The sequence below is a fragment of the Amblyraja radiata genome, chromosome 26, assembly GCF_010909765.2.
Source record: "Amblyraja radiata isolate CabotCenter1 chromosome 26, sAmbRad1.1.pri, whole genome shotgun sequence".
Taxonomy (NCBI): Eukaryota; Metazoa; Chordata; class Chondrichthyes; order Rajiformes; family Rajidae; genus Amblyraja; species Amblyraja radiata.
The window spans coordinates 7,919,317-7,933,137 of record NC_045981.1 but is presented as its reverse complement, the minus strand read 5'-3'; the positions used below and the strand labels follow the sequence as shown (position 1 = coordinate 7,933,137).

At 41.7% G+C, this 13,821-nt stretch overlaps 1 protein-coding gene across 6 annotated transcripts in view; it reads left to right on the top strand.

The window, feature by feature from the left end:
* The window catches only part of cep112 (centrosomal protein 112), a 320,895-nt gene that overhangs the window by 203,243 nt on the left and 103,831 nt on the right, over positions 1-13,821 (top strand). For all 6 annotated transcript variants that reach the window (XM_033044129.1, XM_033044127.1, XM_033044128.1 and 3 more), the window contains one exon: positions 5,366-5,596. In XM_033044129.1, coding sequence (XP_032900020.1) covers positions 5,366-5,596 — 231 coding nt within the window. The remainder of the gene's footprint in view (positions 1-5,365; positions 5,597-13,821) is intronic.

Sequence of the window (13,821 nt, the reverse complement as noted above, 5' to 3'; positions counted from 1 at the left end):
ACAATCAGAAATATTAGCCTGTTTTTATTTCTTCGTAACTATTTTTAATTATGGCTTGTTACATGGAGAAAATGCTTCTGGTCTAAATGATGCAGCCCTTTCATTGAGTCATACAAATGCAATTGAAATAATTTATCTGGAATCAAAGCAGTAAGTTTAAAAGGAAAGATTTGACTGACGTGGACCTCAGACCAGATGGGGCTTTATGATGAAAAAGGTTTAATCCCAGACCTGGAATAGTTTCCATCAGTGGAACAGTACAAAGCAATTCACATATTGCTTTCTAGAAATGATCTTATGCGCAGTGATTTTCTCAAGACTTGCAAATGTGGCATTAGCTAATATTCAGAGAGATGCTTTCCTTTCATCCACCTGAGACTTAAGATTGCAGTACAGTTTTCGAATAGAAAATGAGAACTGCAACACCAATATAAGGTTCAGCTTCTAATTTGTATTCCCTCTCCATGTCACTGCAGGATGTGCACACACAAGACAACTGGTTCATGTAGTTATTAAGCCAGAAACACTTCTAACTAGCTTCTTTACATTTCAGCAAATAAATTAATGATAGCCTGCATATTTCTGAAATAATCATTACCGATCTTTGGCCTATAGATCGGTTCTGTCCAGTATGAATTCTCCTTAAACCACTGCAAAATATTTAATAAAACGAACAGCAGCCTGTAAAGTCAATGTGCCTTTCATGTATTACTTGAAAAAAAAATTGCAAGGGTATTGCTGTTCAATTTACTCTCTCATCCTGATGGAATACTGCCCTGGGATCTTTGCATACATGAATCTGAGCCAGAACAGGACCTCAGTATCATTGGAACACTGTTGTCAATGCCCTGGACTGACCATGTGGGAGATTAAAATTGCCATTCACAGTAATTAATAATCAATCAATAAACCACGATTAAATGCTTTTCTGCTTAAAAATGACTGACCACACTCATGCACACAAACATTTTCTTTTTTTTGCTGTTATGTAACTAATTGAAAGGTTCTTTTTTTATATATATTGAAGCTCCAACAAAAAGATACCTCCATTGTATTTAAAGGAAGAATCTCGTGAACATTTTTTCACTTCCTCATGTACAGATGGTTAGAATGTGCACTTTTTTAAATTCTTCGTCATCCTCCTACTGACATTATAGTCCTTCCGCATTTTGCCCTCCAGTAATGTAGGTTGGGTTTGTTTCATTATTTGTTTTTCTTCATCAGAATAGTGCCAAATTTGTATTGCAGCTCCATAGCTCAACCAGGCCTGTTCATCTGCAGAAGGTAGACAAAAGTGCTGGAGAAACTCAGCGGGTGCAGCAGCATCTATGGAGCGAAGGAAATAGGCAACGTTTCGGGCCGAAACGTTGCCTATTTCCTTCGCTCCATAGATGCTGCTGCACCCGCTGAGCTTCTCCAGCACTTTTGTCTACCTTCGATTTTCCAGCATCTGCAGTTCCTTCTTAAACACAACCGTTCATCTGCAGAGTTGTCCGGCAACTTCCCACGTAATGTCCACTCTCTCTGACCTTCAACAAGATCAGTTCCAACAACCTTCCTGTAATGGCTGAGTAATATGTTAATGGATGGCACCATCCTGTAATCCCACTTACTGGTGTTGTGGAACTTGAATAAAGCATAAGAAACTTACAACACTCAGCAGGTCGTGCAGCAGCTATGAAGAGAGAATTACTGTCACAGAGTCATATTGCATGGAAACCGGCCCTTTGGCCCAACTCATCCATGCCGAACAAGACGTCCCCGTCTAAGCTAGTTCCATACAGAGTTGACAACTTTTCATCAGAATGGTAGAATAATAATACTGTCTGTACTCCTGCTTCATGGAGGAATATTTTGAAAGTAACTGATTGAAGAAGAAAACTAGAGGGGAAAAAATGTAGCAATCTTGAGCAAAACACAAAGTGCTGGAGTAATTCAGCGGGTAAGGCAACATCTGTGGAGGGAATGGATTTAAGTCTGAAAAGGGGATCTGACCTGAAACGTCGCCTATCCATTCCCTTTACAAATGCCTGACCCGATGAGTTACTCCAGCATTTTGTGTTTGCTCAAGATTTCCGTAACTGCAGTTCCTCGTATCACCGTTATGGGTGGAAATTACCAGGATAATGCAGGAAGGGTTTCAATGGTATGTCAAAGCTTCGAAGAAACAAAACATTCCTACTGATCACTGGGAGCCTTTGATCCATGATCAAATTACTGTGTTCCGTTCAAAAGCCGAGTGTCAGGCAGCTGAACAAAGTGGCCTGCCAAGGTCTGCCTTTAGTCGACTGAAGGAAAGGATATTTGAAGATCAAGACCTCAGACCTGGTACAAAACTCATGGTTCATTGTGGATGATTAGCCATGATCACATTGAATGGCGGTGCTGGCTCCGAGGGCCGAATGGCCTACTCCTGCACCTATTGTCTATTGGCTATTGTCACTGGGCAATAATGATCCTTGCTCCTGTGTGCTTTTGAGTCCTGGACTTCCTTCAGCAAACATCTCAGACCACCAGAAAATTCCGCCAACGATGTCTATGTGAAAGGATCCAACACCAGCATCCTCTCCCAGGACAACACCCACAGCATTGAGCACCTAGTATTATTCAAACTATTATTGATGTTTCAGATCTCCTTCCAAGCCGTGAGTTGCTTGAAAAAATTGATCTCCACTTGGTCAAAGTTTCTTTGTTCTTAGGGAAAAAAAAGATCAGCAGTCCTATCAGTCTTTCCACAGCCTCACAGAGTAAATCATTCATCCATTCATTTTGCACTTGTTTTACTGACATGTCAATGAGAAACAGAATTAATTGGTGAAGCAACAGTTGCAACTACAAAGTGGTTATTTTTAATCAATTATCATTAACAACAAAGTAATCCCCTCAATCAAATGAGGCCCAAGTTCACTCCAATCACTATCCTGAAGTCTACTGAGATCTGGTTTCACAGCTATCAGTTGCACTTCTTTACTTTATCTAGCATCCTCATAAATAGACTTATATGGAGAGCACCAGCAGACTGTTAATAGACACAAAAAGCTGGAGAAATAGTTCTCGACCCGAAACGTCACACATTCCTTCTCTCCAGAGATGCTGCCTGACCCGCTGAGTTACTCCAGCTTTTTGTGTCTATCTTTGGTTTAAACCAGCATCTTCCTTCCTACACATTTTGCCAGCAGACTGTTCATCTGTAGTGAATTCTGTCCATTGCTAACTCGACGTTTCAATAAGGTTTCCACTCCTCATTCACTTCTGAAAAAGACAGGCATAGCTACTGAAATCAAATGTCGAACATCCTGTTGGAATATCTCCCAATATTCTACATTCCCCACTGAATCTCCTTCATACTTAAATTATGAAAGAAGATTCAAGAGAGTTTATTGTCATGTGTCCCAGATAGGACAATGAAATTCTTGCTTTGCTTCAGCACAACAGAATATAGTAGGCATAAATAAATACAGAACAGATCAGTGTGACCATATACCTTATAACAATGCAAAACAGCATATGACATTCTCATACTGAGGTATTTATTTCTATTATTGTTTATTACATGTGTTTCCATGTTTCAACTATTGACCAGCCTTCATTGGAGCACATCTACTGGCTTTTTACACGTTGGTATTTTGAAGTGTTGGGGACTTGCAAGCAGTTTCAGTCATTGAGAGGAGGCCATAATGGACAGTTGTAACATGGTGGAGGATTAAAAAGGGCCGCTTTAAAACAACTGAAGTTTATAAAGGAGAATTAATTAATTAAAAGATACAGTATGGAAGCAGGTCCATTAGCGCACCGAGTCCACACCGACTATCAATAACCTGTTCACGCTAGTTCTATGTTATCCCACTTTCTCATCCACTACCTACAAAGCAAGGGCAACTTGCAGAGGTCAATTGATCTACAAATCTGCAGATCTTTGGGATGTGGGTGGAGGCCAGGGCACCCGGAGGAAACCCACGCAGTCACAGGGAGAATGTGCAAACGCCACACTGAGTTGGAATCAAACCTGGATCTCTGGTGCTGTGAGGCAGCAGCTCCACCAGCTGCACTACTGTGCCAGACCGGAAGAACAGGAGACCCACTTTAAATGACGATGGCATCGCTGAGGCAGAGGAGGAAGTAATGTTACAAAGCAATGTCGGGATTGCACTAGAACAGAATTTCTGGTTAATATTAATTAATAAATTAAGTGGGTCCGTTGCTGTAGGTACCATGACGATGATTGGATCGGTAAGTAATAAACAAATGGTGCATCTTTGAGATGGACAACAGAAAACAAATATTTGACGAACACTGTGTGATCAGTGACATAAAAGGCTGATGGGGAAAGAGAGTCTGTTCCAGCCAGGCACAGATATTGACTTGGGGCCATTTTGTTGCTGTGTAAAGCAGTTTGCACAGATTCTCACATGGAGATGCAAGAGAAATGCACACAATTCTGGGTGTCGAGGGAATTTGGACGTGGAGAGGCAGTGTTCAAGGGCAGTGAGGTTAAAGGCTTTTTTGAGGAGGGTGATGGGACTGGTTTTGAACTGGAAGGAAAAGTTGCCACTGGGGACTGAATCATTTACATTGAAAGATGCAAATACTACAGCAGGAGCATATCATAAGATGGTCTTTTGAAGTGTATCACTGTTGTAATGTTGGCAAACATGCAGTCATATTGCACACTGGCAAGTCTCATAGGCACCATTGAGCCAAATGTTCAGATATCTCCCCAGTCACCCTGCTCTTTTCCCCTTCTTCGCACACAACTCCCATTCCTGGGTCTTATGTTTCCCTTTTATGCCCCTGCCCTTCCCTGCTCCTCATATCCCTCTTTCTGGCTTTACATTCCACTTCTCTCCTCTCTTTGTCTGATACCGTTTTGTCTCCTTTGACACTTACTGCATCTATCGATGTGGATAAGTTGGGCAGAAGGGCCTGTTTCCATGTTCTATGACTATATCTGCTATCCCCCCCAACCTGTATTCACCTACCACTTGCCAGGCTTTGTCCCTACCTCTTTTCCAGTTTGAGGAAGAGTCCCGACCTGAAACGTCGCCTGTCCATTCCCTCCATAGATGCTGCCTGACTAGCTGATTTCCTCCAGCACTTTGTGTTTTGCCCAAGATTCCAACAAACACAATTTCTTGTTTCACTATAACCTTTGTGTTTGTTAGAACTGTAGCAACTCAATTTGTTACAGTTGAGAATATAGTTCCTCCAACATTATCTTGTTAATTATTTGAACACTGCATTGAAAAGTAGCTGTCAAAATGATAATTTCAGTCATGCTGACTACAATGTTGTCATGATTTGATAATTACATGCACATGTGTGAGTGAATGCAATATATAACAATATAGTGTTGCTACTTTCACAGACAATTGGGGAGTTGGAGACCCAAGTCCACCAGCTACGTGAAGAACTTATCCAGGTCAATTCGCAACGAAAGCAACAGTTGGTTGAGTTGGGGTTACTACGGGAGGAGGAGAAGCAGAAAGCTTTGCGTGATCATGAAGCTGCTGTCAACAAGCTGAAATCTGAGATGGAACGGGTGAAGTTGGAGTTGCAGAAGACAAAAGCTGCTGAAATGGAACAGGCCGTTGTACAGGTAGACTGTTCTTTTCCTAATTAGTATTTTCTGCAGTCAAACACTGACCATTGTCAATGAGCCCAGTGCAATTTCAATAACGAATCATCAGAATAGCAGTGTGTACTCATTCATCATCTCATAAATGGCAAGATGTCCCAGGATATTTCACTGGAAACGGTTATCAAACAAATTTGACATTGTCATACAGATGGATGTAAGTTTGGTTCAAGTCATAAGCTTTAAGGAAATCACGAAATGCTGGAGTAACTCGGCCTGAAGAAATGTCCTGACCTGAAAAGTCGCTTATCCATGTCCTCCACAGATGCTAACTGACCCGCTGAGTTACTCCAGCACTTTTGTGTTTTGTTCAAGATTCCAGCATCCACAGTTCCTTGTTTCTCTATAATTTTAAGGATTTTGTTTGAGAGGTGAAGAAATTTACTGAGAGAGTTGCGGAGCTTAGATGTATTTTTTATGTTTTCGATGGACGTATTTTTCAGTAGGTTTCAATTACTTCAATATGATAGTTATGAAGAGCTTGCATTTATGATGATTTACAAGATTAAAGGAGCCCATTCCATTTTTTAATCAAGTGGTTCGGATATGATATGAGTAGACAAGGATAGGAATTTTAAATTGTTTGCATTAAACTATTCCTCCTTATCTTCCTTTTTCCGAGGATTGGGAAAAAAAAATGCAACTGACAAATCTCTGGTTGTGCCTAGTTTCGGAATGCATCTGTGAAATTCAGTGAAATAGATTATTTTTTTAAAGTCAAACAGTTGAGTCTAATTTAGCCAGTTCTTTAATCATAAGGCTTTAAATGTCAGGCACACGGAGTGTTATTGGCTGAGTTTTTATGTATTTTCTTTGCTTTAGATATGTTCAAAGAGAACAGTAAGTATAATTTTCTTTGCAAAAAAAGTCCAGTGATGTTGTTGTTTAGCCTTGATAAACCAAACTGGAATATATAAGGGCCTTCCATTCAGAGTATCTGGGAGCTTATTGGTGCACGATAAACCAGCATGTCTACTCTTCATTGACAGAAAAATTATGTTATTTTTAGTCTTTAAAGCTTCATATTTTGAGATTTCCTGGCATGGCTTTAATTTTTCACAATAGAATATATATGAGTGTATTAAGAAGTGATTTTTGACTGAGTTAAGTGATTTATCTTGCAGGAGAAATTATTTAGAAACTGATGAGTTAAGGTCATATTATCAATAGTCAATGGGAATGTTTTCTCATGGAAAAAGTCAAACCACATGAATGTATTTCACTGTGATACTGATTGAAGTGGTTGCGGTCGCTTACGTTTTTTACAAGGCTCTAAACAAACCTATTGAAGTTGAAAGTAACTGGTCGGTACAATGAGAAATGCTGAGTTGTGTTTTCCTCACCAAGGGTAATGCCACATGGCTTGCTGAATAGGCACATTAGGAACATTACATTGGTGAGTGTAAACCTGAAGAAACGAGGGCTGGGTTCATTTCTGAACGGGGTCCCTGACCATCAGGTGTGTCGTGGAATGCAAAATAAGGGTATGGTATCTTTGCCCTTTAAATAATTGCCAGTCCAAAGGCAAAGGAAATAGCTGCATAAGCCGGGGTAATAATAATAATAAATTTTATTTATGGGCGCCTTTCAAGAGTCTCAAGGACACTGTCTGACAAGGGGTACTGTCTGATTCACCTCTCCCTATCCATACTATGTTTACATATCCATTGTGCAGCTGCAAATAAGAATTTCATTGTTCCATTCCGGGACATATGACAATAAAACACTCTTGACTCTTGGCTCTTGACCTCATTGCCCACATTGAATTTTGTAATTGGAACTGAGAAGATACAATGCTAAGAACTATTTTCTGCACTCTGTATCTTCCCCTTTGTGCATCTTTCCCCGTGTACATTAAATACAGAAAACACTGGAAACAATCAGCAGGTAGACGAAAATGCTGGAGAACGTCAGTGGGTGAGGCAGCATCTATGGAGGGAAGGAAAAATGCAACGTTTCCTTCGTTCCATAGATGCTACCGCACCCGTTGAGTTACTCCAGCATTTTTATTTTCCAGCATCTGCAGTTCCTTTGGAAACAATCAGCAAGCCAAATAGCCAGAACAGAAAGAGAAGCAGAGTAAATGTTAACGCTGCTTCTCTTTCCACAGATGCTGCCTAACATGTTTCTAATGTCTACGGTTTTAATTCCAGAGTTCCAGCAGCTGCAGTTTTTTTGTGATTTTTAGTGAAGACTAGTGTCAAGAGGATGCCTTATTGCTCCAACTACCTTTTGTTCAAGTTTTCCTGCCACAATGCTGCATCTTTTCTCCAACAGGGATGGGGCATCTTTGTTTAGATGGACGAGTGTGGCCGAAGGGCCTGTTTCCGTGCTGTAAGACCCTGAGCGATGCTGCAGATCTGAATGTAATTGAAAGCACCATAAACTAACAGTGATCCAAAACTAACATTGTTCAGGGACCAAAACCTAAGGCAAATCTGCCCCACAAGTGAGTGGTGAATCTCTGGAACTCTCTGCCACAGAAGGTAGTTGAGGCCAGTTCATTGGCTCTATTTAAGAGGGAGTTAGATGTGGCCCTTGTGGCTAAAGGGATCAGGGGGTATGGAGAGAAGGCAGGTACGGGATGCTGAGTTGGATGATCAGCCATGATCATATTGAATGGCGGTGCAGGCTCGAAGGGCCAAATGGCCTACTCCTGCACCTGTTTTCTATGTATCTATGTATCTAAGTAACATGCTTATCATAAAAGATAAACACAAAATGCTGGAGTAACTCAGCGGGACAGGCAGCTTCTCTGGAGAGAAGGAATGGATGACGTTTCGGGTCAAGTCTGAAGAAGGGTCTCGACCCGAAACATCACCTATTCCTTCTCTCCAGAGATGCTGCCTGTCCCACTGAGTTACTCCAGCATTTTGTGTCTACCTTCAATTTAAACCAGCATCTGCAGTTCTTTCCCACACATGTTTTTCATAAAGTTTTCCAGAAACCCACAAGAATGAAGGATGCTAGTGAGCAATAAGAGAAATGTAATTAACCGGGTGTATAAAGGAAGAATCACAATCTGCATATCATGAAAAGGCTTCTGGGAAGCCAAGACACTAAATATTGGAACAAAAGCCTTATAATGTGTAAGACCCAGAATGAAGTTGGCATGAATTTCAATTTAAAATTTGAAGGAATTTAGACAAAGCAAGGAATTTTGTGTGACAGATGTTCAAATTTCAAAAAAACCTTGTATAGAAACGGAATGGTTTTAATAAGAATGCAGCTGCTTTCTAAAGATGAGGAAGGATCAAGTTTCAATATGAGATAGCTAGAACCCAGTTATTTTGGTTTTATTTCTGAAGCATCAGTCTTTGGATGTCCTTGGGTTTTCTCTTCAAAGATGCGCTGTCACATGAGAGTAAAATTGTACACACACAATGCCATTCTTCACTCTCTTCACCACACTGGCGTCCTTGCATGTAGTCAATCCTGTGAAGATTTGAATTTTTATTGTGGCATTCAGTCTCCTGAGCTTTACCTAGAGCTTTGAAGTTTTTTTTTTTGAAGTAAAATTGTTTAGTTGTTTTTCATGGCTGGTGGTCTGATATTAATCATCTAATTCTCAATGGACCAGATATAGCTTTTCTGTCTTTTCTTGACAGTCATGAGACATAGGTGATAGTAGAGGAGGGAGTTAGGAAAGTTAATGCATATGAATCTTTCTGATTTAGTGGGAAGAGGACCCTGTTTAAGCTCTAATTTCAACTATTCGAATGTTAACATTGCTGAAATATTTCTGCCTTACATAGTACAGGTATATGAAGTGAGCTCCATTTCGCAGTCTAGAACATGCAAACGTACCTTGACTTATTAATTACTTCAGCTGAACTCTTAATAGGTAGGCTGGACTGATTTGCTGCCTGGTATTGTACTTGCATTGCCAGAATCAAAGAGAAACAGAACTACTTGCCTCTTTCATAACTTCTTTGATGGCACTAACCTGTAGTTGAGTGTAAAATTAAAGTGCTGCGATCAGACGCTGCCTTGTGACTGATATTCATGGGTCACCACAATGGAACCAATGTACAAATATCTGATGTGTGCGGATAACCAGTGGTATAAATCAAGGTTTTGGTTCAGTTGGTGATTTGTCCAGCTATCTGTGTCTGGAGAATGATCTATACTGCTTCACATTCAGTTAAACACTTATTGAAAGCCCTCATTGTTGAAGAAAACGCAAGGGATAACGTGTTAAAACTATTTCCCACTAACATTATTGTGATAATGGCCAAATAATCTTGCTTGTGAACTAAGCACTTTTATGTAAACCAGCACCTGCAATTCTTAGTTTCTACTTCCAATGTTTATTGGCTATTTAACTTAATATTCCTAATTAGGTGAAGCATATCGAGGGAGATCATATAGAACTATATAGAATACTCTATCGGCCACAGTTAGACACAAAAAGCTGAAGTAACTCAGCGGGTTAGTCAGCCTCTCTGGAGAAAAGGATTTGGTGACATTTCAGGTTGCAACCCTTCGTCAGACTGGTCCCGACCCGAAACATCACCTATTCCTTTTCTCCAGAGATGCTGTCTGACCCACTGAGTTACTCCAGCTTTTTGTGTCTATCTTCGATTTAAACCAGCATCTGCAGTTCCTTCCTACACACTCTGTCGGCCACAGGTAGAAGACTGTGTAGAGTTTTAATTAGAAGTGTACAGAGGAAATTTGTGATGTTATTGCCAACACTGGAGAATTTTAATTGAGGTTAGGCTCAGTATGCTTTGTTTAGAACAGCTGAAACTGATGGGAGCTTTAATACCCCTGTATCAATATAGCATGGATAGAAAATCTAGTTTCCACCAGCAGCTAGACCAATGACTACTGGGCATCAGGATGCTATACGGGAGCTCAGGGAAAAAATCTTGAGAGGCTTTTTGTGACTTGTTTTAACTGAACTGAGTCTGAAGAAGGGTCTCGACCCGAAACGTCACCTATTCCTTCGCTCCATAGATGCTGCCTCACTCTCTGAGTTTCTCCAGCATTTTTGTCTACCTTCCTGAACTGAAAGGTCAGGATCCATGGGGCAGAAGGATGGTGGGGTCTTGTACTCACCGATGTGAAGGGCCTGCCCACTTATGCTATTTTTTTCGGCGACTTGCCTGCGCCCGTCCTAGACGCAGCAGGTGGCCGAAAATTTTCAGCATGTTGAAAATCCAGCGGCGACCAGAAAAAGGTGCGACTCTTCAGGCGACTACTCACTACCATACAGGCGTCACGTGTTGACATGTCGCGGGGTGACGCCTGGATGGTCGTGAGTAGTCGCCCAAAGAGTCTGGTCGCCGCTGGATTTTCAACATGATGAAAATGTTTGGCGACCTGCTGCGACTATGACGGGTGCCGGCAAGTCGCCCAAAAAAATTGCGTTAGGCCTTTAAGGGTGGTTGAGTGTGATACCCTAATTGTATTTACGTTGCTTGCATGTAATTAGAGATATATGTCTGTTTTTGTTGCAATTAGAGAGATATGTCTGTTTTTGTTGCAAGTATGTATTCCCATCCCCCCCCCCACCCCCACCCTCTCATTCCGTCTGTTCCCACCACCCTCACTGCTTAATACAGGTAGTGAATGCAAAGATGGGAAGCCTTCTTTCATCCAAGTTAACTACCCTCCCCACAATGTGAATGGAGTGCCTGAAGCTGTAATACTAAAATCAGAATTATAGAAGTCACCGTTTGCGAGAGAAATCCACCTGTCACATATCTGGCTGGCCTGGTAACATCTGTTCATCAACTCTTGGTGCTTTGCAGTTCAGTTTTGTTGCTTCTGCCTTGAACTGAGTGACAGACCAGGCACACCACAAAATTACACAGGTGATCTTATCTGCTGAAGGCAATTATCCTTGCAGCTGCACTTTGCACCTACAGGACCTCAGACTCTTCACTGAGGGAGAGACGTTAGGTTACACTGCTTCATGTGACATTGCACAGTTGTAATTGCTGAATGTTTAGGTTTCTTGTCCTGCACCTTCAGCAAGTCGACTTACAAGGAATAGCAGGAAAGTAGAGCTGAAAGCAAAATCTGATGACAGCTTAGTCACAAGGGGCTATTGGGTCTACTCCTGCTCCTATTTTGTATCTTTAGTTTAGTTTACAGATACAGCATAGAAACAGGCCCTTCAGCCCACTGAGTCCATGCTGACCACCAGTCACCTGTTCACAGACACAAAATAACTCAGTGGGACAGACAGCATCTCCAGAGCTAAGGAATGGGTGACTTGGGTGGGGGGGGGGGGGGGGTGGTGAGAGGAGTGCAGGGGTTACTTGAAGTTGGAGAAATCAATATTCATACCATTGGGTATCCCTCCCCCACCCAAGTCACACCAGGTTCCTGTTCTCACCCAGCAAACAGCTAACAATGGCCTGTTTTCTTTATCATCGTTACTTTTTGGCATATCTATCATTTTATATCTCGCTACATCACTGTCTATATCTCTCGTTTTCCCTTTCCCCTGACTAGTCCGAAACATCACCCATTCGTTTTCTCCAGAGATGCTGTCTGTCCCACTGAGTTACTCCAGCATTTTGTGTCTATCTTCGGTTTAAACCAGCATCTGCAGTTCCTTCCTACACAAATCACCCGTTCACGCTGGTTCTATGTTCTTTTCATCCACTTCCAACACATAAGGGGCAATTTACAGAGGCCAATTAACCTATAAACTCTTGTCTTTGAGATGTGGGAGGAGACCGGAGGAAACCCACCTGGCCACAGGGACAACAATGCAAATCTTTCCTAGATTTGCTATAGGCTTGATTCATTCTTCTTGTACAGAACCTGAACACAATGTCAAAGTGGTGGCTTTGTGGCGCAGGTGGCAAATTTGGACACCTTACATACCGTTCCTTCCTCCGGGTCACTAATGTACAGAGTGAGACAAGGCAGAGTTTCCCCATATCAAAAAAAAGCCAAATTCTGTTTTTATTCTCTGCTTTTTACAGTTTCCAGGGATCTACTTTTCTGTCGTTGTTCACTTTCTTTGAAATCATTCACTTTGTTGACTACTTTTTGGTAGACATATTTTCTCTGACATACCTTTTTTCTAATCAGGCTTGTGTCCTTGGAACTTTTCTTTATAGCTGCAAAAACTGGGTATGTATTCCAAGCAAGAGCACCTTTGATGCCTCTTCCTGGACTCACTGGGGACAAATGTATCCTTGAGAGAACCAGCTTTTGGTCGATGCAGATTACACTGGCTGCGACACTCAGAGTGTATACCTTAAGGCTGTCTGTCAAAGCCAGTGCTTTATGGCCAACTCAAAAAGCAGTCACAACACAGAGGGAGGCCGAAGCTTTGATACAGTTAAAGGTCAAGTCATTTCAAATTCAGCATTCTCATTGACAACTCAAAGAACCGTTCACACTCGCTCTGTCTGAAGAAGCTAGGTCGATGTGAAGGGTCACCAGAAAGCCCAGACTGATGCTCCCAGCCAGGCAAGACAGAGGTAGGGAGTGCTGCATCTTCCATCTAGAGTTAGTGACAAAGCTTGATGTTTGAACATTGGTCTCTTCTCCCACACTGCTGCCAGGCACCACTGACTGACATCATGGCGTCGCCTTTCCTTTGTGTCCTTCTAACTCAGTCTTGGTGCTCACACCTAATTTGCTGCTGAGATTTATTCAAGGTTTCCAAGATCTCCATTAATGCTATTATAGGCAGTAGTTTCTTAAAGTGCTCTATCAAAGCAAAGGTTATGCTCTTGTAGAGTCCCTTCTTCTCTTCTTCTTCTTGCATATGGCGTGCACAGCTTAAAGTTGTAGGACAACTTGTTCTATTTGATTGTGTACGCCAGGTTGATTGCATTCGTCGAAACAGGGCTGACCACGTGAAGGTTGCAATCTCCCTCCCTGTACAGTCCCTAAACTGATGATATACCTCATCCCTACACAGGTAGATTTATTTGGAGGTGTAGAGCCCTATCCCCATGGACAATAAGACCTGTGTGCTTTCCAGCTAATTTGCTGCATTTTCACCCACCTTACTACCAGAGTATTGAACGAAAGGCCACAATTATTTCTAATCATAAAGCCATAGTGCCTTACAGCGCAGAAACAGGCTCTTCTGCCTTACTTGCCCCCGCCGACAAACATGCCCATCTACACCTGCCTGCATTTGGTACATATCCCTCTAAACCTGTGCTATCCATGTACCTGTCTAAATATTTCATAAACATTGGGAT